This window comes from Denticeps clupeoides, chromosome 15 (genome assembly GCF_900700375.1).
Source record: "Denticeps clupeoides chromosome 15, fDenClu1.1, whole genome shotgun sequence".
Lineage (NCBI taxonomy): Eukaryota > Metazoa > Chordata > Actinopteri > Clupeiformes > Denticipitidae > Denticeps > Denticeps clupeoides.
Genome location: NC_041721.1, coordinates 7,111,622 through 7,139,352, shown reverse-complemented (window position 1 = coordinate 7,139,352; position 27,731 = coordinate 7,111,622). Strand labels below are relative to the sequence as shown.

The 27,731-nt window shown below is 42.2% G+C and overlaps 1 protein-coding gene across 4 annotated transcripts; it reads left to right on the top strand.

Annotated features, from left to right (window-relative positions):
- The first annotated feature begins 95 nt into the window (after positions 1 to 95).
- Positions 96 to 26,455, top strand: sfmbt2 (Scm like with four mbt domains 2). Of its 4 annotated transcripts, none has more exons than XM_028954630.1 (22): positions 96 to 250; positions 2,440 to 2,580; positions 5,198 to 5,292; positions 5,516 to 5,756; positions 7,853 to 7,873; positions 14,325 to 14,413; positions 14,841 to 15,084; positions 15,565 to 15,662; positions 17,487 to 17,588; positions 17,679 to 17,826; positions 18,999 to 19,081; positions 19,505 to 19,631; positions 19,720 to 19,833; positions 19,960 to 20,002; positions 21,194 to 21,261; positions 21,571 to 21,710; positions 22,256 to 22,365; positions 23,294 to 23,469; positions 23,876 to 24,045; positions 24,185 to 24,421; positions 24,645 to 24,773; positions 25,419 to 26,455. In XM_028954630.1, the coding sequence occupies exons 2-22, from the start codon at positions 2,502 to 2,504 to the stop codon at positions 25,557 to 25,559; spliced, it is 2,655 nt and encodes an 884-aa protein (XP_028810463.1). In that variant the 5' UTR covers positions 96 to 250; positions 2,440 to 2,501; the 3' UTR covers positions 25,560 to 26,455. The 4 variants fall into 4 exon arrangements, with proteins under 4 accessions (XP_028810463.1, XP_028810465.1, XP_028810462.1 ...); XM_028954629.1 differs by having other exon boundaries at positions 120 to 302; XM_028954632.1 differs by lacking the exon at positions 7,853 to 7,873 and having other exon boundaries at positions 119 to 302.
- The last annotated feature ends 1,276 nt before the right edge of the window (positions 26,456 to 27,731 follow it).

Here is a 27,731-nt window from a genome sequence, read left to right as displayed (position 1 = left end):
TATAATTGGGCCCCGACTATTTTTTTTTATTTTTATTTTGATTTTCCAACCGCTATAAAGGTCTACGAAGGAGTTGGGCTGGAAAATAATCGGAAGGTTTTTATTTTTTTTTATTATTATTTTTTTTTTAAGACATGCGCAGATGTAGGATGCCATATTGGAACGAGGATTCGGCCGAGCGGCGGCGAGAGGCACGTCGCGAAGGGACTCGCGGGGCCGGAGCCGCGGCAAGCCGAGCGACGCTAATCACGTGAGCGATAATAAGAATTAAGATTAATAAGAAGAAGAATAACTTTATTACGGTAAGGACCCACGACGCGTGTGTGTCGGCGGGGGGGGCGCGACGGGGACGGGGGGCTTCTTGAAGTTTGTGCGCGTGGCGTCGCCGCGGCGTCGCCGCGGCGTCGGTCGCCGTTTCGGAATGGAGCCGAGGACCCTCCGTCCGGGGTTAAATGTCGAAGCGCTCGGTGGAATCGGACGTGGTGGGAAATCTTTTCCGCGGGCGGCCGGTTTAAAAAAAAAAATGATAAAACAAAAAAAGATAATAATAAAAAAAGAAAAGTGTCCGCGGGCGGCGCGCGTTGTCGCGTCCCGACGCGCGCGTCCGCGGCGGTTTCGGTTCCGTCTTTCTGTCGCGATATTTTTTTACCAAAAATACGGAAAATAACGCACACGCCCGCGACACAACCCACGGCGCCGCGACGCATTCGGCTTCTGAAACGCAACGTTCGGCTTTTTATCGGAGCGTGACAGGCGTCTCCCGACGTAAGTTTTATTTTTATTTCTCTCGGAAGAACCGGGACGGTGTCGGTGCGCTTTATTCTTCTTCTTTTTTTTTTTTTTGGAACGGCGGCCGCTCTCAACATGGCGGTGAAGGTGCGCGGAGGGCGACGAGAAGGAGGAGAAGGAGAAAAAAAAAAAAAAACTGCGGCGCCACAATCTTTGAAGGCGGAAAAAACCGAACGGCGCGGCCTGGCGGCTCCGGTCCGGTCTCGTTCGGCGGCGGCCGGTCCGCCGCACTTAATCAGATCCGCCGCGGGAGCGGGGCGGCGGCGGCCGCGTTTTTTTCCGCTACAAAGCGCGGCGAGTGTGTGTTCGTGTGTGTGTGTGTGTGTGTGCAAAGTACAGAAGCGGCGGACACACACACACACACGGCAGTTCCTCTTTCGCTTTTAAAACGCTTTTTTTTTTTTCGTATCTTGAATAAATAATTTATTTTTCAGGTATTAAAAAAAAAACCCCAATAATAATATTTACTGTACACCTGCGGGCATCTAAGCCCGGTTCTGGAAGGCCCGTCACGCGCGGGCTTTTCTGGGCCAGTCCGGGGCGCTGGGTGCGGGTTCGGGCGGTGAATCGGACCCTCGTCAGCCCGCTCGTGGGCCGCGTCGCGCCTTTCCCGTCAAGGTCAGTCGCCGTGGGGGGGGGGCGTGGATCCGTTTCGGGCGTAACGCGATCGGCCGGCGGAGCCGCGGATCGGTTGTCCTCGGGTCGGTGGCATCGTGTGTCGGACGTGTCGTGCTGAATCGGTGGAAAGTCGCGGTTCGTGCGGTTTTAGTGACGAACGAACCAACTCACGGTTGATTTATTATACAGTTTTCTCGTTAAAATTCATTTTGCACCGGCCAATTAGTGCACGTCGATTAGAAACGATCCTTGTATTTGAGACCCATTGAAGGAAAAGAACCTAGATTTGGTCTGTTTTAATGCCCAGGGGCCGATCGGAACTTCTCGGTCACCAAAAACACACCTCTGGCATTTGAGGCTGACGTCAGGGCAAAAAACGAACGAAGTGTCACCATCGGGTCACGTAACCCCGGCCGGGTTGTGTCCGGGGCGTGCTGCACTTTTGTTACACATAATCTGTGCGCAGGATTAGATTGGCGTGGATTATGGGACGCGGCAGAGCCTCTCGAATTCCCCGTTTTTTAAAAAAAATAATAATAATAAAGTTGAAGGGTCGCGGCCGGAGGAGGGCGGAGGGCGGAGGAGGGCGGCTGGCGCCTTTGACTTAATGGGAGCCAATCAATTTTGCAGCCTGAGGAAATCCTGGGCTTTGTTCTGGGCTCAGCTCGGGGCTGGTATCGGAATAATCCCTAAACCCAATCTGTGCTGCGTCCACAGCACAAAGCGAGGGATGGGGGGGGCGGGATCAACGGAGAGGCGGGGCGAGCGGACCATGTTAAGTGTTTTCCATGCTCGCTTACACCGAGAGGCGTAAGTGTTAACATGAGACTACTGTAGCTCCATGGGAACAGGCTCTACTAGAATGGCAGCATTTCTCGCTCCTTTTGATAGATATATCGTTATGGAATTTTTATTGCCTCAATTGTCTTAGCGGGAAAGATGCGAATGGCGACAGCAGATGCCGTGCATTTTAACGGGTGCTTAATTGACGTGCAATTAAGTGGATTGGACATTTGACCCTTTCTCGTAAAGCGTTCGACTGAAGGGCGCACAGTGAAGTCCATCCAGGACACAAGCAGCGGAGTCCCTGTCTCATGCAAGAACGGCATATGACATCGTCGGGGGGGAGGAGCTTCAGCCCGGCCAATGGGATGGCAGAGCAGCACCATTCTGGTGAGTTCGAGATTTTACTCGCATTCTTCAGAGATTCATAGTTTTTATTCAGTTTCACGTTCCTGGAAAATGCTTTGTTATGTCATTAAAATTCCAGTGCAGAAGTGTGTGTGTGTGTGTGTGTGTGTGTGTGTGTGTGTGTGTGTGTGTGTGTGTGTGTTGCTGTGCACATGGCCTCAGATGACTCTCCGCTAAGTGAAAATGAGAGAAAAAAGGAAGTGATTGTTGCACTGATAAGAGATGAACTGCAAGTGGTGATTACTAAGAAAATTCTGTTGGTTTTTAGATTTAACTTGTGTGTGTGTGTGTGTGTGTGTGTGTGTTTGAATAAGAAATTGTCTTGAATGTCTTCTCATCATGCCATCATGGAAGTTTGCTGGTTTCTAAATGACAGGACGTTCTGCTTTTGACTGTTTGTTGTGTGTGTGTGTGTGTGTGTGTGTGTCTGAGAGGGATTCGCAATTAGTATGCATAGAGTTGTCAGAGACTATTAATTCCCTTGGAGTTCTAGTGGCGCTTCTGCCTAGTTTTTTTATCATACGCAAGGTGTGATGTGTCATTATTCATCACCACTAAGCAGACGATCACGTCGCTGGGTTTTTTTTTTTTTTTATGATTTCAGCATGCGAATGCTGGTCTTCCCCAGTTAGTTGATGGGAATTCTGCTCTATGACAATCACGAACGTTCAAGTCAGTAAGAAGTCAGGACCTTGAACTTGGGATATATCGGTATCCTGAGGGTCAGAGAGGTCCGTCAATACGAAGGTGGAACAATCTGCCCAGAACAGGCTGTCCTCCAGATCATGTCCAGTCAAAAGAAGGGACACCAAGAGCCACAGTCCTTCATAGCAGAGACGAGAAAATGAATCTGGTGTATGTGGAAGAAGGAAGCATAAATCACCTCTTGAATAAAAATGCTTGTGAGAAACGAAAGGGAAGGTTAGATTGTCTATCGACGAGGGTGAATATTCACATCTGGAAGCAGCGTGTAACTGTCCCCCCAGTGAAAACAACTACTGCAGAGAGAAGGAGGTTGGAGAATTCGAGAGAGTGGCTTTCACGTTCAGTTGAAGTATGTATGAAGCCGTTGCAAGTTTTGAAGGTCTCTCAAGTGAACATGCACAATCAGCCACATTATATTGTGTGTGTGTGTGTGTGTGTGTGTTAATGTGAGTATATGACTGAGCAGATCACCACATTTTATAACCAGGAGGGTTCTAGAGGATGATATTTATGGTATTTATGATATTTATCCGCCCTGAGGGTTAAGTGTCTTGCTCAGGGACACAATGGTAGTGAGTTAGGTCTGAACCTGGGACTTTGTGGTCGTCTGGATCATAGGGTGTTGCCCACTAGGCTACCACAACATTTGTATATGCCAGCCATTTGAGGCAAATGGGCGCAGTGGCTAAAACAAATCAAATCAATACGCTGCACAAAAGTAAGTATGAACATACCATAATAAACGAAAGCCGCTACAAAATGGGCCACTATTTGAAAGAATGATGAACCGGCATGTTGTAATTCCTGATGATCTCATAAAATGGATTTTCTACTCTTTAAATTGAGAATAACCCAGACTTCGGCATATTATGGCATTGTCCTAATATGGCGGCTTACACAGTAAGCAGTGGAAAAACACGACTTGTCTTCACTTTTACAGTAGTTTTGCTTTGTGTGTGCGATGCGTTCCATATTTGCTTTGTGCATGTTTCACAATGCTAAAATTAATATTAAATATGTAGACATTTTAGCGAGCCATGGCAGCCACGTCAGTCACTGAACACTTGATTTCCATCTGATTTTAATATTCACTTTCATCACGCACAGCGAAATATTTCACAGAGCTACCATAGAACATTTAAAAATGATTATGGTAAATGTTATTTTGTTGTATTTAATATGCTAACAAAATTATTTTATTAACTAGTTATGAAACACATAAATCCAAAACTAAACGCAATTATTATTGGAATTATGAACTTGTAAGTTAAACTTTTAATATGAGCTTTCTTCTGACCCGCCTTTCTTAGAATAAGGTTCTGCCAACCACAGAAATGAATAAATAAAATAAATGTACTTTTACAATCACAATTTTCACTTGTATTTCAGTCAGTATGTTATACTAATTATGTTATACTAAGTATGTTATAATAATTGCATCCATTCACATGACATGCCTGTTCTCTTTATGTAATAATACTAGGAAAACTAAATGCTAAAGCATCCACAACACAGGCGGCAGCCTATACGTCACCCCGCTTTGCTAAATCAAGTAGTTAAAACTCAAATAACAAAAAGTGAAAGGGGTGTTGTTTCTGAAATAATGTTGATTCGCTTTGGGACTGTGTGAATTAGCATTCAGGCAGTTCAGTCTGTGGTGATTTCCTGCCCTGGTCAATTAAAACAGTCAATTACGCAAGAAAACCCGGGTTCTGGCTCTGTTGGGATTCTGTATTCACCAGACCGCCGCTGAGCTGCTGGTTATTTTTCTATTGCGGGCGTTTTTATGCTGATCGTTACCAACGATCCAGTCATTCTTTCATCTCCTCAAATCTGTTCCTCATGCATTTTCTTTCTCTCTCTCTCTCTCTCCACCTCTCCCGCACTCGTCCAGAAGCTGAGTCCGGCGAGGAAGATATGGGCTTTAACTGGGAGGAGTTCCTGGAGGAGAACGGCGCCACCGCCGCTCCTCACACGTCATTCAAACACGTGAGTCGCTGAGGGCTTCAGCAAGCACAATGCAGGCGTGCAGTCGTCACACCCAAACACATGCCGCGCACCCGGCCATAATTGCGCCGGTGATGTCACCGGCTGTGACCTTCAGACACGAGTCACCTGATCATGAAAAAAAAAAAAAAAACATTTGAGCGGCCCAACTTTTTTTTTTTTTTTTTTTTGGCTTTGACTGAGGCTCTCTGGTCGGTCGCCTCAGGTGGAGCTGAGTCTGCAGAGCAGCTTCCAGCCTGGGATGAAACTGGAGGTGGCCAACAAGAGCAGCCCCGACACCTACTGGGTGGCGACCATCATAACCACGTGCGGCCAGCTGCTGCTGCTGCGGTACAGCGGCTACGGGGACGACCGCAAGGCCGATTTCTGGTGCGACGTGATGGCGGCAGACCTGCACCCGGTGGGGTGGTGTGCCCAGAATAACCGAGTCCTGATGCCCCCAGAAGGTAAGCAGCAATCTGCCCCGCTCCCCGCATCACGTTACTGTCTAAACTTTCCGCACTCTGTACAACGCGCATATTCCACGTTGTGATTTAGACGTGCTAAATATGGCCATAAATATCCTCAAATACTCGTAAAAGTTCATGATTATGGATTTGCTACACGGTGGCGATGAATTTTTTCCCTCAGTTTACTGCGTGCATGTAGGATTACAGTACCACAGGGATTTTTTATGATCGTTGTGTGGACAATTGAAAAAGCAATTAATGCTATAAAATTTACTTTTGAATATTGATTCTGTTAAATAGATATCTGTATGGATGTAGATATTCAAACATATTGATTATGTGCTCTATCTGCTGTTTGTGTGAGAAGCACTGTGAGATGATCTGTACGCTGTAAAAGGAAGTTTTATTACATGGCAAATCAATATCCCCTTTGACCAACACTTATCTGACACAAGAAAACAGCAAATGTTTCTGTGCTTTTAGCCATTGAGAATATGGTTTTGGTGCTTCAGATGTGGCGTTGCGTGATGTCATGTTATAGGTGGTCCACAGACCTTGGTGTTATGAGAAAAAGCGTGTGAGAGAAAAAGAATAGGGCATACAAAATACTTCATTAATTATTAAACGGACAAATACAATGCTACATTTTACATTCTATAGTCTGCAGCGTCAGACCCTAAAATCACTCAAACACACGCCACGATGAGATCTGTATTGCAGATTCGTGGAAATAGAGCCACATCATAGCGGCTCCATTCTGTCTCCATCTGTTTTTGTGTGTGTGTGTGTGTGTGTGTGTGTGTGTGTGTGTGTGTGTGTGTATTAATAAAGTGGCCTAGTATACATTTAAAAGGAATATGATAATGATATTGGGGGCAGGGGTGATGTAATGACCTTGATGTCACGTTTGTCAGGAATGTGACAGGTTGGGTGATTTAGTTTCATTATTTGTCTGTCCTGTTATAAACATCATTATTGACTGGCTGGAATGAGTATGTGGTAAATTTCAGATGTGAAAGCTGAAAAGAATTTATTCCATGCATTAAGCATTTAATATATATGGTATATACAAGAAATACACTGTTTAAAACATTTAATAGTAACAAAATATCACAGTAATTATAGTATGAATAAAACTATTTAAAAAATAGTAATATGAACCAAGATCACATTTGTCATTTAATGTTTATGTTTTATGAATTCGAGCATGTGTATGGTGGTAATGAGGTGGTAGTAGCCTAGTGGGTAACACACTCTCCTATGAACCAGAAGACCCAGGTTCAAATCCCACTTACTTCCATTGTGTCCCTGAGCCAGACACTTAACCCTGAGTGTCTCCAGGGGGAGACTGTCCCTGTAACTACTGATTGTAAGTCGCTCTGGATAAGGGCGTCTGATAAACGCTGTAAATGTAAATGTTGAAATGAACATGCTGCAGGAGACGGAGGCAGGCATGGCGGTGCACATGTGATTGCTGTGTTCACGAATCCATTTACCGAAAACAAGACATTACATGGCCCCTAAATAAATCATAAAGTAAACATCCAAATATGGCGGCGCGGCCGCTCATCCTGTCCTGACTAATGAACCGGTGGGCGGCCTGAGTCAGTGGTCACATTGGTCCGGTCACCTCGCGTTCCGCCAGCAGAATCGCATTTATTCACGGTGTAAATGAACCACTATCCTACTCAGGAATTTTCCCCGTCTTTATGATGAAAATCGGGATAGATCGTTTTTGCCGGCGTCATCCCCTGTTATATATTCTCCCGCCGCGTCGGTGATTTTCATTCAGCGGAGGAGCCGAACGCACGTCTGGCGCGGAGGGCACACTTCATCCCGACCACTGACTCCCACCACGGAACGTTGCTGCAAGGCGGCCTCGCTCCGGAAATGCTGTTCTCACGGATGATACCGGCCTCTGGTACCTCTGACCGGTTCAAAAGGCTGGGGGGGGGGATCGAACGATTCCAGCCAGTTGTCTTTATTATGAAAGACGTGCATGTGTCGAGCGAGCGAGCGAGCGTGTGTGTGTGTGTGTGTGAGTGAGTGTGCACCTCTTGGTCACGTGTATCTCTTGTCTGTTTGTTTCTCAGATGACGTTTACCTAAGAAAAGGTAAGCAGAGACTCTGACTAACCCCCTTCCTGCCTGCCTGCCTGCCTGCCTGCCTCCCTCCAGCAAGCTGATGAGCCATAGCCCAGACCCCCGCCTCTGTTTTATCTCCGCACGCCTGCTCCTCAACTTCTCCACTCCTCTGTACCCCTGCTTTTCCTTCCCGTCGTTGCTGGTCCTTGAACGCAGGGGAACCTGCGGTGTGTCTGTGCGCGTTTTCCTGCATGCTTGTTTCGCAGATATTTATCTGTCAGCTTGTGCGCATGCATGCATGTTTACAGAGTCTGGGGCCGTTGGTGCAAGTCTGTGTGTGTGTGTGTGTGTGTGTGTGTGTGTGTGTGTGTGTGCGCCTGCGTGCATGCAGGTCTTCCCTGTTCCATTTGGTCCTATGGCTTTGTCTATGGTGAGCTGGTTTTGGTGGTTTTTGTTCGCAGTACACACACACACACACACACACATTGCTAGTTGTGCAAGTCAATGCGCCTCCTCTGTGGGCCTGCCTTTATAGCAGAGGATGTGGTCTATTATTTTAATATAGTCAGTCATAGAAAAGCATCGCTGGGGAGGAACGGCTGGTCCAAATATTTACCGTCTGTAACAAAGCTCCTGAGAAATGGGTCCCTTTAAATATTATACAGTAATATCATGGGACAAGTCTTTTGTTTATTTGTGTGTTGTGCTTCTAGAGAAGATCTCTTCATCGAAATAAACTGCATAAGTAGTGGAAAAACAGGGTCCTTGAGTTTCTGGACGTATCTGGTCAGGAGTAGCAATTCGAGATTTTAATGGCCCAGGAAAATGTGTGATAAAAGGATTTTATATTTGAAGTTTCAATGCCGTGCCAGGCTTGATGTCGCGATGCTGCTCATTACTAAAAGCAAGTCGTCTTCATGTAGCAGAGTGGAATATTTCATGCGCTCTGGTTTTTGCTGAATGTTCATTTGGTTTGGCCCGAGCCGACGCTCTCATTAGGCAAAGCATCCCCAGCCAATCACACACACACACCCCCATGGCCTCACTAACACTGTTTCACACAGTACACATTGTGTGTGTGTCTGCCTGCACAGGCTTGTGTCTAACCAAGAAATTAGGCTGCGCTGGGATGGTTGGCATGGCAACAGCCACAGGCTCCTGTAGTGAAGGGGCAGCCTCACAGGGCAAAGCCGCGCTTAGAGGGATTAGCGTTGGGTTGCGCACCCCAGCTTAGTGCACCTGAGCGCTCTGAATACCTGTGCGGGACCTGAACAACCCCCATCTCACACACACACACACACACACACACACACACACACTGAGGCTGTCATTTAAAGACCATGATCCACTTTTGCCATTTTTGTCCCCATGACTGTTGGAACATCTTCATTCCTTATTACTAATGAAGTGTCTGTTTTAGGTTTTGAATTTATTTGACATGAGCATTTTATATTGGTTGTATTCTATCCAAAACCAGGCCAATTACAAAGTAAAGCATGGGCTTGTATTGCAAAAAACAATAACCATTAAAAACAAAAAAAAAGAAAAAATGGACATGCCTCATGCATCAGAAACAAACATTTGTGCAGTTACATTTTCTATCAAAGCAACTTGACTATGAATTCATTAAATAAACAGCTGGTACAAATTGATCCCAAAAATAGTGTGGAAATTAACATTTTTGATATGAGAATCAATCTGCACCCCAAAAAGCTCTAAACTTTGGGAGTGCTTCTCTCTTTTTTTTATGGCAATAATGCCATAGAACATTATTATTAATCTGTAAAATTCACAGATAGATTAACAGAAATGCATGTAAATCTGCTGCAGTCCTCCAGACTTTTGATTTGACTTGTACACCCACAGTGCAACAGAAAATGGAAAATAGACATTTTTATCATTAGTAATAACAACAATAATAACAGTACATTTTATAGGGCTGGGCAGACTATGGATATTTTTATTGTTAATATTATTTTTATTATTATTATTATTATTTATTAGCAGAATGTGACTTTCAGACTCTTGTAGAGGTACTGAGCAAACAGCCAGGTTCTACATATGGCCTCAAACTTCATCATTTAGTATACTGACAATCTGTCCCAATTTGTTTAAATTCATGTAGCTTTTTAAAAAGATGCTTTACCCAAAGCACAAGGCAAGTTGAGATACAAGAAACTACTTTGAAAAGGTAGCTCTCTGGGGACTGTTTAAATGAAGTGATCGATGGGAAAACTATTAATTTATTTCCCCATAAAATATCAAAAGTGCCAGTAGTGTAGCGATCCCCTCCAGTGTATTGTTTAATAAAAATATTTCTTCTTTTTTTAATGGAATCACTTCCATTTTTCTATTGTTCTGTCTAGACACACACACGGCAGAAATCCCGGTTTTGGGAAGGTAAATGGTTGTGTAATGAAAATGTGCGCCATTCCTGTGTGCTGAGGAAGGTTTCCGTTGTTCAGCTGGTCTCTATGGTACTGGTGTGTGTGTGTGTGTGTGTGTGTGTGTGTGTGTGTGTGTGTGTGTGTGTGTGAGTGGGTGTGTGAATGCAGATTTGTTATTTCCCAATTGTGGATTGAAGAATATTTGCATAGATCATTGAGTCTATAATCACATACATTTTCCTAAAATGTATGCATGTTGTGTGTGTTTCGATATTTCTGTATCTTGTTCTGTACAGAGACTTTTGGGTTCCTGTGGTTCGGGTTTCTGGAGGTTGTTGAGCTGCACCCTAGCAGCATGCAGGGTGTCTGATTTGATACCCAAATGAGTCTGAAACTCGCCAAGCTCAAGCCTCCCTGTAGTCCCATTACCAGTTAAAGTCCTGGACAAAAGAGAAATCGCTGCTAAAAGAAAACTCTTTTGACATAAATATAAGGTTATTTGCACTTTAATAGAGGTTGTGATGGTGTGTAACTTAGCTGGTAGTCTCAGCTGAACAGCAGTTGTTAAGTGTAGTTATAGGTATGAAGATCAGATATGGACTACAAAGCACTGATGTATGTCACTCTGGACAAGAGTGTCTGCTAAGTGCTGTTAAATGTGAAGTATTGTGTGTGTGTGTGTGTGTGTGTGTGTGTGTGTGTGTTTGTATGTAGTCTTTAAGTAATTTCTTGAAGGCATTTTTAAAATAATACACTGAATCTGTCCTGCCTTTTATACAAGGATTGATTATTGGGCATCATTTTTTTTCCATGGGAGACTCCCTCTCTGATGCTTTTCTTTTTTCTGAGTGTGTTTTTTTTTTTTGTGTGTGTGTGTGTGTTTGTGTTGTGTGTGCATATAGTATAAATTATGCAGTTATTATGTTCTGCTTTGCCTCCAAGGCTAAGCTGCTTCAAGCATGTAGGAGATAAAAAATAACTCATAATTATTTACACACAAACTGAGAGGGGTGGAGGAGTTTGTGTGTGTCTGTGTGTGTGTGTGTGTGTGTGTGTGTGTGTGTGTGTGCGCGCTTGCACAGGCTTGGCTGTGGTCCCTCTGAGCCTTTTCTTTTGTTGAGATGTTTTACAGTTTACACTGCATTTAAATCACCAGACTCATTAGAATCTAAAATGTGTTCCTTCTGCCCCCCTAACCCCCTCCCTGTATCTGTCTCTCTCTCTCCCTGTCTCTCTTCCTCCTTATAATGTCTCTCTCTATATTTTATCTCTTAAAAATGTCTCTCGCTTTCCTCTCTTAATAAATTATAACTGTCTCTCCCTGTTATAGAATAATTAAAAAGGAGAAAGGTAGAGAAATAAATAAAATGTATATATATATAAGAAAGGGATAGAATAGTTATATATATTAAAAAAGAAGAAAAGGCATAGAAGAATGAAGAACTGTATATAGATAATAGAGGAATAAAAAGAAAAATAAATGATCCGTTCTCTCTCCCGTCTCTCTATACTTCTAATAGTACTCTTTCTTCTCTTCCCATCATCCATGTATACATTGTCTTAGTAATAACTAGACATGTGTCTAAATGTATCTATTACTCCCGAATAATGTATATAATATTTCTCTATTTATTTCTGTCTACATGGATTATTAATACATTCCTAAATGTCTCTATATTCTCCATGTTATTCTATTTATTATATTATCACTTCTCATGTCTATATCTCCATGTGTCTATTCATAAATGTCTTCTCTCTTTTCTCTCTTCATACATGTCTCTTCTCCTGTTCTCTCTATTTCTCTCTCTTCCTCCAATACTGTCTCTCTCTCTTTATCTATCTTCATTTAAATTCAATCTATGTTATCTCCATCCTACTTATTACTCTCTCTTTCTCTCTCTTCCTCCCTGTCTCTCTCTCCATTCCTCCTGTCTCTCTCTCTCTCTTTCTCTCTCTCCCTCCCTGTCTCTCTCTCTCTTTCTCTCTCTTCCTCCCTGTCTCTCTCCCTGTCTCTCTCTCTCCATTCCTCCCTGTCTCTCTTCCTCCCTGTTTCTCTCTCTCTCTCCCTGTTCTCTCTCTCTCTCTCACTCACTTTGTGTTCCACATTTTCTGTCTTCCTGTCAGCTGCTAACATTTGTCTTCCAAGATTGTGTTTATCCGCAGCTTTTTCAAAATACACTGGAATTAATCACACACACAAAGACACACAAAGACACACACTCTTACATATTTACAGTATAAATTGCGAACGCTTTGGTGATTTGACTAACTGCTAACATGAATTTAATTCGCATCACATTACACTCGCCGCTGCCTCGCTAACGGCGCACGCAGCCGAGCAGCAGATTAGCGTTAGCAAGGAGATAAACGCCACGTCTGTTTTCTGTCTTTCTGTGTGGGTGAAGGTCGTATAATAATAATATTTAACCGCAGTTTACACTCGCATTTACATATTGGACATTCGCTTCTTGGAGAGGAGCGGGAACATGCAATGTGGGGAAATGTGCATAAATAAATAAAACATAAACTAAGCATGAAACGTCAGTAGCTGAAACGAGAAAATTCTCCAGAATATGAACCGCCTCACGTATTTTTAGCGATCCAGGCCAGGTATAACGACTGCAGTTAAAACTTGCATCTGACACAGAAATGAATTCAATTTTTTAAACCCCCCCATCCCCACTCTTCCCCCCCAATGCCGTTCTCATTCACACGTGCATCCGAAATTACACAACGGATACAAATCTCTTGCGTAAGGACAGCGAACCTCTAAGAGATTAGCAGAGGCTAAATCAGATGGTCTGACCCCTGGCCTACGCTGATTCCACGTGCCGAAACGCTTTCGAACCAGCAGCCAAGAGTCCCGCCCTGCTTTCATACCCTCCTCAATTATCCACACAAGTTGCCGTGGAAGCATCACCTACCTGGGTGGCAGTAGCCCGGCGAGGTAACACACTCACCTCTGAACCAGAAGACCACAAAGTCGCAGGTTCAAAGCCCACTTACTACCATTGTGTTCCTGAGCAAGACACTTAACCCTGAGTGTCCCCAGGGGGGGACTGTCCCTGTAACTACTGATTGTATGTCGCTCTGGATAAGGGCGTCTGATAAATGCTGTAAATGTAAGTTTAAATCACCTCACGCTGAATGAATGGCATGTGAATTGCGAGACTTTGTATGGATGTACGGATCGTAAGTGACTCAAATCTGGTAACAGATTTCTGTCATTCGTGACTCTTTTTAACACATTTTTTAGATGAAGAAGCAAAGCCAGTTAGGCAAAGTGTTTGATTGTGATGCATTAAACTAAAAAAAATGTGACTAATAGCTTAAATAGCCTGTTAATTGCCTAAACTTAATCAAGATTTAATAAAATAATGAGCCTTGCACCCTTTTGCAGTGTGACAATTGCATGCGTGCATGTTGCAGCCCCACTGCATAGAAACTAGAAGCTGCGATTTGTGACCTTCTGATTAACTCGGGTTCAAACTTGGGTACAGAGGCCCAACTCCTTTCGATATGAGACCGGTGAGGGAGCACATAAACCCAATGGTTACCATCGTTGTGAGCGGAACAGTGGTAATAATTCAAAAGTAATATTGAAATCTGCAGGTTTCTCTTAGACCATTCAACCAACATCAGTCTGTCTGTTTTATCAGTACACATTTAAAAGCAGTGCTGAATAATCCTGGGGGATGGGGGGGGGGGGTCTATTTTTGACCACATGTGATCAACAGAGACCGTTTTCAGCCAGCAGTCGGTGAAGGGAGAGGAAAAGGAGGGAGATAACAGAGAATTCTGTGTTAAAGCAATGAGGTTATATTAGGAAAGTCTTGAAGAGGCTTGAAGAGTTCTGTGTATTTTACCAAGAAATCTGAAGTGCCGTGAGCCATACTGACTCACATAATATGTGTGTGTATGTGTTTTTACTGTTTTTTTTTTTTGTTTTGTTTTTTTTTTGCATGCCTTTATGCTTTATGCTGCATGTTAAAATGCCTTTTTTCTGCATTAAGTAGAAACAACTGATAAATGTCTGAAGGAAGTGTCTGCATGCATCATTTCACCCCCATCTCTCACTTTCTCTGTCTCTTCAGCCATTAAGGAGAAGCATAGCGACTGGACCGAGTTCCTGATTCAGGATCTGACAGGTTCCCGAACAGCGCCCGCCAATCTCCTGGAGGGGGTAGGAGAAAGAAAAGACGTTCAATTTTACTGTAATCTTTCATATAGACTCTGTTATTCAGGGGTGAATTCAGTAATGAGTCTGACCTCTCCGCTCAAGAACTGGGGTAATCAACCAATCAAGGCATCTTCCTGTGTTGGAACAGTTGCTTTACCTCAATTGCTGAATCTCCCTGGCAACATTTGGATGTCTTTTTTTGATAATTCATTATCATTTTTGCCTGGGATTAAATGTTAAAATGGAAAGTTGACATGTTAAATTCACAGTTTCTAAATGTGTGTGAGTGTATTTATGCCCCCACAGACAAGAGAAAATTAATGTTTGCAAATGTGGTTTTGTTACAGAGGCATATTTACACAATCCAGATGTTATTCATAGCTATGAAATGTGTGCTTTGCATGAATTTGGTTTCATTGTCCACCCTCAGCCAATGCGTGGCAAGAACACAGTGGATCTGATCGTCAAAGGCTGTGTGTTGGAGCTGCAGAGCGATTCTGAGCCAGACCAGTACTGGCCTGTCCAAGTTCTCCAGAACATCGGCGGACGCCTCTGCCTGCGTTACGCGGGCCTGGATGACCAATCACATAACATTTGGCTCTTCTACCTGGATACAAGGCTCCGCCCAGTTGGGTGGGCCCTGGAGAACAACCTTACGTTACAGCCAACCACGGGTGAGGGGGTGGGGCTTGGCACATTATACCAGTACAGAATAATGTGACATTTTAAAGATTAATCTTGAAGTGCATCCACTAACCGGTAAACACCGGTGCCTAGAACACTGAAACATTTACTTGGCCACGGGAGTTGCTCAATGTTACACTTTGTGAAAAAGAAATGTTGGATTTATATATTTTGTATTTCTATTTTATTACATTTTCATTTAGCAGTCATAGGAATAGGAATGCCGTAAATGGTCATCCCCAATAACAAAGAGGACAAAAATACATATTTACCCAAGATGCATGTGTACATCTAAAAGGTGGTAGGTGACTACGAAGGCACAGGTTCAATTCCCTACTTATTAGGGTCCTTGAGCAAGACTCTTGAGTTGAATCCAAGGGAATTAAAGATGTAACTAGTGTTATATAAGTGAATGGTTAAGATATGAATATTATGTAATATGGTGAAATTAATTTTTTTAATCTCTGTAGAGCTCAGGGACCTGAAAAGTGACCATGAATGGCAGGATGCCTTAGACACAGTGAGGGCAGAGTCAATGCAGAGGCCCCTCCCACTGGAAGTCTTTAAGGTATGAGGAATTCAATTATTCGCTGTACAGACACTTTTCAGTTTGAAGTTTTGGAATTATATGTGTGGAGCGCCCCTTTTGCCTTGATGGCTGGTAAGCCTATTCAAATCGCTCTCATTAGTGGCGCCCTGTGCTCATTTAAAAGTCATAACCAAAATTATCGGAACCCCTGGAACCCCAGAAAATGACCATTCCTCCCAGAACATTGTTGCAGATACAAATGTTTATTTCCTTTATGTACATTGGAACGACGCAAAAACCAGAGAAAAAAAGCCAAATTTTAAATAGTTTTACACAAAACATAAAAAAACAGGCTTTTCCAGGGGTGCCGCTAATTCGGGCCACGACTGTAATTGTACAGCCAAGAACAATGATGAGACTAATTCATCACAGGCCGCGATAAATGTTCCACTCAAACCCCTTTACCGCAACAGCTTGCAAATGTAACGTAACTTTACCATATGCATGAACAAAACCCCCCTTCACTTCACTACTGGACTAAATACACACAAAAAATGTTACAGTCCGTTAGCATCTTGCAATTTTCCTTTGTTACTGTAAAGCGCACCGTGCACACACTTTCCGTGCACACGTAAATCTAAATTTTCAGGCCCGAGTCGTAGCTTGTGTGCAGCGAGGCCACAAACCAAATGGCCACTTCAGTCCAGTGAGCAAAATGGGGGGGGGGGAAGGGAAGGACGTCGGTGTCTCGCTGTAGTCACCCCCTGACCTCCCGGTGAGCTTGAACTCTCCCGGTTCTCAGTGCTGGTGCAGCGAAACGGCGAACGGAATTTCCGATTTCTTCCTCTGGTGCATCGCGCCGCTCTCTTTTCGACAACCCACGGCTCTTCGTACTATTCCCTCTTTTTCCTTCTCCCAAAATGGTTTTTGTCCCGTGTTTCCCCGAGCGCAGTCCCAGTGACGACAAACTCACGTTAACCAAACAATACAATAAAAAATGGACACACTTCAAATTATGCATTAGAGAAATTGAGAACATAAAACACAATTAGATAAATTCTGAACTTACAACAGCATTAATTATGCCCAGGGCTACATGTAAGGTTTTTAAATAACCACAGTTGTGCATCAGTCTCAGAAGATGCTATTTATTAAAGTATATATAGTACCTATGTCTTTCCTATGCTGTAAAAGTCACAAAAATCCTATTTGGGTCTCTGACACTATCTACTTTTTCACATGACAGTTTAAGTTATGGCAACCGTTGCTCAGTAGATAAAAAAAAGAAAGGATGCATTAGAATAGCCACAAGCAGGAGACTCGGCCTCTCAAAGCTGATCATAGTTGCTGGTGTGAGCTGCATAATCATGGTTGCAGGCGTCCTACAACTACTATGAATATCTGCTAAAGAAGTCCACTGTCGCAGTTGGCGGGGTGCTTTTCTGTGAATTATTTTCAGCTGTTGACCTTTCTGGCTGTGTGAAAGCAATGAAACATCCACGCAGAGATGTTTAGCTACAGTGAACACTATGTGGTGGACAATGGGAGTCAGGACAGTTAGACAGTCAGGATTATAGGATTATTTAGTAAAAAAAATAATAATTATTTTGATTTGAAGCACTTTTGCCTGCAGTGTGACTGTTGCCTATATCTTTTCTCACCCTGCCTCTTTGCGACCTTCCTCCTTGGTGTCTGCTTCTTTCCCGGTCCCACCTTCTCCGTTTCCCTCTCCACATAGACCAATGTGGTCATCATAAAAGGAGTGGTTATTGAAGTGTGGTGGAACAGGCTGATCAAGCTAAAACTGTTTAGGGGTGTGTCCTCACGTGTGTGTGTGTGAATACGTTCGTTGGTTTTTGGTAGGATCACGCTGACCTGCGTAAGCACTCATTCAAAGTTGGAATGAAGCTTGAAATGGTGTCTCAGGGGGAACCTCTGCAAATCTGTCCCGTCTCTGTGTCTAAAGTAAGTGACTTCATGATTTGTGTGTTTAATATGTCTTTATTTACATACACCCAGCCATCATTTGCCCCCTTCTCACTGTCCCTTTTGTAGGTCTACAGTGAATATTATTTCCAGGTCACATTGGATGACCTGACTGCTGAAGGGCCGCCCTGCTCGGTGGTCCGTCACGCTGAATCGCTGGGCATCCTACCGGTCCAGTGGTGTTTGAAGAATGGGGTGGGGCTAGAACAGCCACGGGGTGAGTCTGTGATGTTACACCCTCTTGCAGTGTCATCAGATCTGAAATGGACTACAGCAGGATGAGGGATTAAGAATCAGATTAGGATTAGGTCAGGAATTAAGGTGAAGGTTTGAGATGGGCTGACAAAGGTTTAAGTGGCTCTTTAAGTTTTCTTTGTGAGAAGAGATGGTGGGAATCACTTCAGAATACGATATGCAACGCTTGGCCCACAATAACAAAGACATCACCAAGCAATCAATTATGATATTATGTTTGTCCACGTCTGCATACAGTACAGGCCAAAAGTTTGGACACACCTTCTCATTCAATGTGTTTTCTTTATTTTCATGACCATTTACATTGGTAGATTCTCACTGAAGGCATCAAAATGAACACATTCATAGTTTTGAAAAACAAAGTTTTGTACTTTTGTAAAAAATGGAGACCTGGCCTCCACAGTCACCGGACCTGAACCCAATCCAGATGGTTTGGGGTGAGCTGGACCCCAAAAGGTGCTAAACACCTCTGGGAACTCCTTCAAGACTGTTGGAGAACCATTTCAGGTGACGACCTCTTAAAGCTCATCGAGAGAATGCCGAGCGTGAGCAAAGCAGTAATCAGAGCAAAGGGCGGCTATTTTGAAGAAACTAGAATATAAAACATGTTTTCACTTATTTCACCTTTTTTTGTTAAGTACATAACTCCACATCTACATAACTCATAGTTTTGATGCCTTCAGTGAGAATCTACCAACGTAAATGGTCATGAAAATAAAGAAAACACATTGAATCAGAAAGTGTGTCCAAACTTTTGGCCTGTACTATATATATGTGTGTGTGTGTGTGTGTGTGTGTGTCTAAAGATAGATAGATATAGATAGACAGACAGACATACACACACATACAGTTTTCTTGTTTTGGGAATTTTTAGGTAGAGTGAATGATCCAGACAGAGACACATTTTCGACAGACACACCCCCATTGTAATGAAATTTTTTTATCAAAATATTTATGGGATTTTACTGCTTTTCATGGACTTTAAATGCTTTCACGTATTCATTTTTTTTCTTTTTGGTCACAGTTTGATATGATAAAATGGTTCTGCAAGACAGAAAACCAACTGGTTTTGGTTCCAGACCCTATTACACCTTTTGTTGTCAATTTTCAATGAGAATTAGGTCTGTCCTGCAGGTTTCCTCAGCCAGGACTTTGACTGGGCAGATTACCTGAAGCAGAGCGGGACGGAGGCAGCTCCGGATTCCTGCTTTCCCGATGTAAGACTCTTGTTTGCCTGTACGGCCACAGCGCACATCTTTATTTGTTCCCCTGAGGGTAACCAATTCAAAAACACTGTTATCCCAGCCGGCCTGCAACATTTTGAGAGCTGTAATGGTGGCCATTGAGATGACCTTTACACCCCGGCTGTCTGAATATAGCCTTGTGTTCTCTCTTTCTCCCTCTCTCTCTCGATCACATGTCTTATTCAAGAGAGAGGGAGAGAAGAAGAGAGAGCTGTGCTGTGTGGTGACTGAATGGGCCCATTTTGTAAACTGTTGCTCGCTGGGTGCCTGTGAGTGTGTGGGTTAGGTTCTTTACTGAGTGTGTCTGCGTGTGTGTTTATAATGTGAATATTTTGCTGAAAAATGCAATTGTGGATTTAATTTCTCAGTTAAATTTCTTCATTCATTTGTTTTCAGACAACACAGACGCAAGGCTTCTGTAAGGACATGTGGCTGGAAGCGGTGAACCCGTGGCGGCCCTCAGAGCTTTGCGTCGCATGCATCACTCAGGTCAAGGGTCGTCTGCTGTGGCTCAGATTGGAAGGTAGACATGTGACCCTCTCCACATGAGCAGAGCATACAGACACACGTCCGTTCAAATTGATTATAAACTCCGCCCTGTAACTCCTCAGGTTTGACCAAACCTGTTCCAGAGTGCATTGTTGACTCGGAGTCCATGGACATCTTTCCAGTGGGCTGGTGCGAAGCTAATGGATACCCGCTCACGCCGCCAGTCAAACCTGTCTGTGCGTACACACTCAGTGTGTGGCATTTGCCGTTTCATCCAATACATGTCTCAGCTTTCCTCAGCATGACGCAGAGTTCTCACTCTCTGGCCCTTTGTCTCATGTCTGATTTGAATTCTGTTGCAGGTCAGAGTCAGAGGAAGGTAGCCGTGGTCCAACCAGAAAAACAGTACGTGTCACCAGAGCTGCTTTCAGTAGTGTACTGCAGATGGAAGAAAGGACAGAAAAATCTGACCATAACCACTACAGTAACATTATTATTATTGTCACATGAACATTTGATATATTATAATATCTAATAGGTAATGTAAAATTATTTTTGTGCACCCTGTCTGGTGAATGATAATAAACCGCATCAGCAACACCTAACTCAAACAAGACAATCCAGACATGTCAGAATGCTCATGAATTAAAATAATAATAATATATATAATATTCTGTAGCCTGGGTATTGTATTTATGAGCACTGTTTTGTTTTAATGGCCATTGTGTAAATTAAGATAAATATACACTATCATTTCTTAACATAACATCTTGCTGTTTTCGTCAGAAAATATTTTGTTATTGGCAAATCTGTACATAGCCTCTTATAACATTATAGAAATCCTTTTTTTCTACTAAAATTATTTTGAAATATTACATTTAACTATACAGGATTTTAACTAGTAATGACAGACACAGCTTTAACATCAGCCAAGGTAATTGTGGTGTAAATCTGAAATCTCTCACACCAAAAAAAAATGTTTTTTTTTATTTCAGAAATTCTCCCAAGAACCACCATCTCTCCCATTTGCTTTATACTTTAAATAGGCAAGAATGAAACTGAGCTTTTAAAAGCTTGTACAAATGTTACTGGTTGTTGCTTTTGTCCTGGTACCACTTCTTTTTGAGAGGCCTGACTTTTTTTTGCTTTGTTATCGATGCTGAACAAATAATGAAGACAGAATTTAAACTGGGGTTTCAACCAAACATTACATTTTTTAAAACCGAAAGACAAAAGGAACACTGCAAAATCTAGATGTAACAGTCGATTTCAGCACAGCACAGACATAAGTTGATATAACTTGGCTTCAGAAAGCAGTAAAAGAGCAGAATGGGACTTCAGTAAAGCTGATGGTGGGAAACACTATAAATGTCCCATTGTCCAATATGGCCTTAAAAATACATTTTAAATGCTTGACATGACACTGTCCACAGACGATTGGGTATAAGTTTATTAACATTTTATTATTATTAACAAAATTGCAAGAGATGGGGAGAAAAGCGATGCTTTATTATGAAAAGACCTGGGTTTTTGGGAAAAGTAGTTATTTCATTGCTTCCATCTTTCACTTTTAACCACATTAACTGATGTTTTCAGGTTGACTCCCCCTCCGCCTGTAGAAACAGCTCCTGTGATCCTCTGTCAGCCTGTTACTCTGGACACAGGTAAAGCAGCAATATAATATATTATGCGGATAGACAAGTGCAGTGTGTAATGTGCAAACAGATTATGCATCATCAGGCACAGGGGACCTGTTGGTATTTGTGTGTTTTTTTTCGGTGGTTTTTGTGGTGGACTCGTATGATGTTATTTAAAGACCGTCTGAGCTTCCTGTTATTCACAACCATTCTACATCAGCAGACCTTCTCCGAGTGACTCTGAAGTCTGTGCAGAACACCTCGAATAAATCCTGTTGTCTCTTTGCCTTTTGTTTATGTCTGACTTTGTTCTCTGATCGCTGTGTGTTTTTGTAGGCTCAGCCAATGGGAAATACTGCTGCTCCCAGATCTTTGTGAACCACAGATGTTTCTCCGGGCCATACCTCAACAAGGGCCGTATTGCTGAGCTACCTCAAGCGGTGGGACCAGGGAAATGCACCCTTGTCTTGAAAGAGGTTGGGAGAGAGAGAAAGTACACAAACACACACACACACACACACACACACACACTTTGCCCACTGCTCAAAACATTTCCAGAGATGCCACTGAGCACAGCACCTTCCCCAAACTCTGCTCCCCGGGCGCATTTCATGGGTGACTGTTAAAAGCAGAGGACACGTTTTGTCATTGACAATCACTTCACTTTCACTTTCACAGGTCAGAATTGCATGTCTATAGCACCTTCAGAAATATTACTCGGAAATCTAAATGTTTATGCACTAAACAATAAAATGTATTTAAGTACTGATTACTTGCTGCTTGAATATACCACATTACAAGAAGAGTGATCCACTTTGTGAAGATCTACAAGATCTACACTAAACACATCGCACATCGGGAAGTTCAGTTTTATCCAGATTTGATGTTTGATTCAGGGTATATGAACTGTTTTTAACACTTTAAAAGCGTTAGTAAGACATCTGGGGTTTGAGAGGTCACTCTGTTTTGGTCTGGAGAGGAAGTGCTCTTTTTTGTGACCTGGAAGTGCTTGTGCTGGCAGGTTCTGAGCATGGTGATAAATGCAGCGTACAAACCGGGCAGGGTGCTCCGGGAGCTACAGATGTTGGAAGATCCACAGTGGGACTTTCAAGAGGAGACCCTCAAAGCCAAGTATGCTCCACTGTTTCCAACAACACTACAAATACACTACCGCTCAAACGTTTTGACATATAACCACAACAACAACATTGATTTCTTATATGACCCATAATCACATACAGTATGTCTCAATGGTCTTTGACCGGCCCTACAGTTGACACCCCCCATACTTGACCCTTTCTGCACACAAGGACCCACTCCTTTATGAGTCCTTTTTTTACATTATAGAACAAAACTGAAGACAGGGCTACCAAATAACACACGTAAGGTTATGTAACAAACAATAGCAAACAAAAGTTGAACATTTGAGTTTAATCAAAAATCTGATTCAGCCATTCTGATTAATAAATATATGAATTATATTGCATTAATAACTTGTTGATTTTCTTCATACGGTTTATTTCCCATTTAAAATGTTTGCTGATACTAACCTGTGGACAATGAGTGTAGAGAATGTGTCACCTGGGTGTATGACATATGGGAAAATGCAACCCATTGACTCATAACATGTGGGTTTTTATTGTTCCTCTTTTGCATGCTTTTCTTAATAGTTTTAAACGTCTGTTTACAGCTATTTATTTCTTACTGTGTGAGCTTATACTTTCATAAAAAAATTCATTCGTGACATCTGAGCCTTAAAGAACTGTGTGTGTATGGGTTTGTTCAGCGGGTATGTGTAATATAGTTTATATTACTAAGTGCTGATATGTCTGAGAGCATTCATTGAAAAGCTTGAGGCAAATTTTTTGTGCTGTGCTGTATGTATAATAAATCCTTAATCTTGCATCATTCCTGCTTTCGGGAACACTTGTATAACTCTGAACTTCTAGGGAAATGTCATGTTTCCTAACTGTTAGTAATGCAATAGGTGTTTTTCTGGTGGATAAGTGTAGTCTTCTGCTTTAATACCATTTCAAATATATTCAATCGCATCATCTAGGTATAAAGGGAAAAGTTACCGGTCCACCATCAAGATTGTTCGGGTGTCTGACCAGGTGCCAGACTTCTGCAAGAAAGTGTGTATGAAGCTGCAGTGCTGCCCCAACCTGTTTAGCCCAAACCTGGTGACAGACGAATGCTCTTTGAACTGTTCTGTTCAGACCAAGACCAAATACAGTGAGTAACGGACTGAGTGTGGCCATTTCAGCATATTTTTTTAATTATTAGTGTTCCATAAGCAAGGTGTGAAAACTAAATGCAGCTAAACAAAAATGTAACTTAGCTTTGTAAAAGTAAAACTTTGTATTTATTCATTTTTCAACGTTACAATAATAATTTAATTCTCTCAGAAATGTCTCTAAATTTATGAATTTATTATTTTGATGTATGTATATGAACTATAAGTATATATTTCTATATATGTCAAATGCAATCATGTGAAGTATGATCCATTTTAAATGATGCTAAAATCATACTAAAATAATGTACATTTATGCAATGTTATTTACTATGCCTTAATATTCTGTGTTTTCTGTGTGTGTGTGTGTGTGTGTGTGTGTGTGTGTGTGTGTTGACTTGACAGCGTATTATTATGGGAAAAAGAAGAAGGTGGGGCGGCCAAGTCTGGGCGAGAGCACTCTGGAAAATGAGATGACTAAGCCAGCCCGAAGGAGGAAGAAACGCAAGTCCATCTTTGTCCAGAAAAAGCGCAGATCATCTACAGTGGACTACACAGCGGCTGGCTCTTCACAGGTGTCCTCTCCTCACCGTTCCCCGTGTCACAAAAGATCACACGCACGCACACACACACACACACACACACACACACACACACACACACACACACACACACACTAAACTCACCTGTCCTCCCCGGTTCTTACCTTCTCAGGACAGTGATGATGATGACGCTGAAGACCAGTCCATCACCGAGGAAGACTCGAGTTCAGAGCCGCGGGACGACCATATAGTGGTTTCTTCCAGGGGCAGGCCACGGCGAGCTGTAAATCAGCGCAGGGACACCTATCTTGGGCCTCCACTGGACCGGCCAGTCCGCAGGAGATCCACGCGTTCACTATCCTACAACGAAAACACCAAATATCCCCCAGCCAAACGGCCACACACAGAGGTGACAGACACACACACTGCCAGTTTCATGCTAAATAGGATATTATGCATTTATAAATAATGTAATTCAAGATATTAGACAAACGTGATAGTATATGTATGAAAGCGCTTTTTAATATGGTAATAAGGGTATATATAAGTATACCCTGATGTAAGTTAGTATTGTGTCTGTGTGTGTTTTTGAATAAAAGGTAAAATCGTTTTTTTTCTTATGTTTGACTTAGGTGGGCCCTTGTGAAGAAGAGGAGGGTCTGGTGCTGGAGACAAATCCACTGGAGTGGACAGTTTCAGACGTGGTCGACTTCATCAAATCCACGGACTGCGCCGCCCTATCGAAAATATTCCTGGAACAGGTCTGTCCCAGACACACCCTACTTCTCTAAATGAAAAGGAAAAAAGTTAAAGAATAATTAAAATACATTTTTTCAATATAAAAACTTTACTAAAATGACATTGAACAATATAACTGTCTAGAAATAAGTAAGATGGCTGCTAAAAAATGTTTTATTGTGTTTGTCAACATTGTTTTAGCAATTAGTAAAAATTAGGTTTATTACTTAGATTTAGAGACATTTGTGAATCATGCTGTTGTCTACAGCAAATTCACACTGAACAAATAATGGGTTTTTTTTTGGAAAACGTAGTGATCAAATTACTATGCATTTTCAGAATCTTGCTGATGATAAGGTTCTTACATGGAAGAATTTCATTATTGGCCTCAGAAACATAGTTTTTATGTAAAATACATTAAATTGACTGATATAATGCTAACAGATTAATGTACCTTACAGAGCGCTAAAAACATTGGATTGAGCATGAACAGAAAAAAGACTAAATGAGAAAATAAAAAAATGATGCAAACCAGTTACAGACGAATGTTGGTAGTCATGATAGGCACTCGTGGTTAGTGGTTAGGGGAGAATTACAGATATTCTAAATTTGTGATTCTGCCTCCACTTCCTCCCCCATCCCCCACTCACCCTCTCACTTTTCCACAGGATATTGATGGTCAGGCTTTGCTGTTGCTGACTCTGCCCACAGTACAGGAGTGTATGGATCTCAAGCTGGGTCCTGCCATCAAACTCTGCCATCAGATTGAGCGGGTCAAAGTGGCCTTTTACGCACAATACGCCAACTGATCTCACACTCACTCACACACACACACACACACACACCTCACTCTTCCGCAGGCTTCAGTACTGCAGTCTGTATACCCTGGGAGTGGAACCTGTCTCCCACCACCTGCTTGGGATTCAGATGCTTCTAGAATACGACCCCTGCTGCTACTGTCTCTTGCCCTCAGATTGGTCAGAGGAGGATGTGAGGTCTTGAACTCAGGAAGTTGTTTTTGCTCATTTGTATGTATATATCTGGTGTGAAAGTTCTGTGACCTGGAGACCTGGTGTGAATGTGCAAGAGTGGGTGTTCGTGCTTGTGTGGGTGTGTGTTTGTGTGTGTGTGTGTGTGTGTGTGCGTGCGTGCGTTTGTGTGTTGGTACATCCCTCCAGAAGACTTTGATTGCAGACTTCTTTTCCAGTTCTGCACGGCCTACATGCTGACTAAAAACAATGTGTCCTAAAAGCATTCAGTTTCTGTGTGTAAAAATCCTTTTTGCCATAAATGCTTTTTTTTTTCTTGCAAACATTTTCCGACCATTGTGAAAATTGAATAATATTTATTAATGTACCTATTATTTTTAATATTTGTAGAAAATGCTACAATAATATATTTTCAGTATTTATTTTGACACCAGTGATGTTTTTTTGTTTGTCACATTAGCTGAAGGTTGAATTTAAGCATAAGATGAAATTTTTTTTAAAAATTCTGGGGTTTTCCTGTGGTAAATAAGACAGTCACATGCTTCATCTGTTTATAGCACACTGTTTATGCTGTATTTATGAAAGTTTTATTTTCAGCTATGCAAAACATATTGGTGAGAAACTGAAGGAACAAAACTGAAGTTTGCTTTCCACAAGCTATTGAATGCACTATTTATAATTATTCTTTGGAATAAACAAAATGACTTGGTCATGAAGTGCCTTGGTGTTATGAATACATGAACACATGATTGCATCTCAAAAATGTCATGAAGGATCATTTCATGAGTAATAAAGCAAAATACAAAACACTTTATATGTAATGTGTATGTGGAGATTTAGCTTTTTTTAAATGAAATTATGGAAAATGACTTTTTTTAGATATGTACAGGGAGTGCAGAATTATTAGGCAAGTTGAATTTTTGAGGAATAATTTTATTGAACAACCATGTTCTCAGTGAACCCAAAAAAACTCATATCAAAGCTGAATGTTTTTGGAAGTAGTTTTTAGTTTGTTTTTATTTTTAGCTATCTTAGGGGGGTATCTGTGTGTGCAGGTGACTATTACTGTGCATAATTATTAGGCAACTTAACAAAAAACAAATATATACCCATTTCAATTATTTATTTTTACCAGTGAAACCAATATAACATCTCCACATTCACAAATATACATTTCTGACATTCAAAAACAAATCAGCGACCAATATAGCCACCTTTCTTTGCAAGGACACTCAAAAGCTTGTCATCCATGGATTCTGTCAGTGTTTTGATCTGTTCACCATCAACATTGCGTGCAGCAGCAACCACAGCCTCCCAGACACTGTTCAGAGAGGTGTACTGTTTTCCCTCCTTGTAAATCTCACATTTGATGATGGACCACAGCCACGCTGTGGAGTACTTGGACGCATGTGATGGAGCATTGTCCTGCATGAAAATCATGTTTTTCTTGAAGGATGCAGACTTCTTCCTGTACCACTGCTTGAAGGTGTCTTCCAGAAACTGGCAGTAGGACTGGGAGTTGAGCTTGACTCCATCCTCAACCCGAAAAGGCCCCACAAGCTCATCTTTGATGATACCAGCCCAAACCAGTACTCCACCTCCACCTTGTCGGACTGGAGCTCTCTGCCCTTTACCAATCCAGCCCATCCATCTGGCCCATCAAAACTCACTCTCATTTAATCAGTCCATAAAACCTTAGAAAAATCAGTCTTGAGATATTTCTTGGCCCAGTCTTGACATTTCAGCTTGTGTGTCTTGTTCAGTGGTGGTCGTCTTTCAGCCTTTCTTACCTTGGCCATGTCTCTGAGTATTGCACACCTTGTGCTTTTGGGCACTACAGTGATGTTGCAGCTCTGAAATATGGCCAAACTGGTGGCAAGTGGCATCTTGGCAGCTGCACGCTTGACTTTTCTCAGTTCATGGGCAGTTATTTTGCGCCTTGGTTTTCCCACACGCTTCTTGCGACCCTGTTGACTATTTTGAATGAAACGC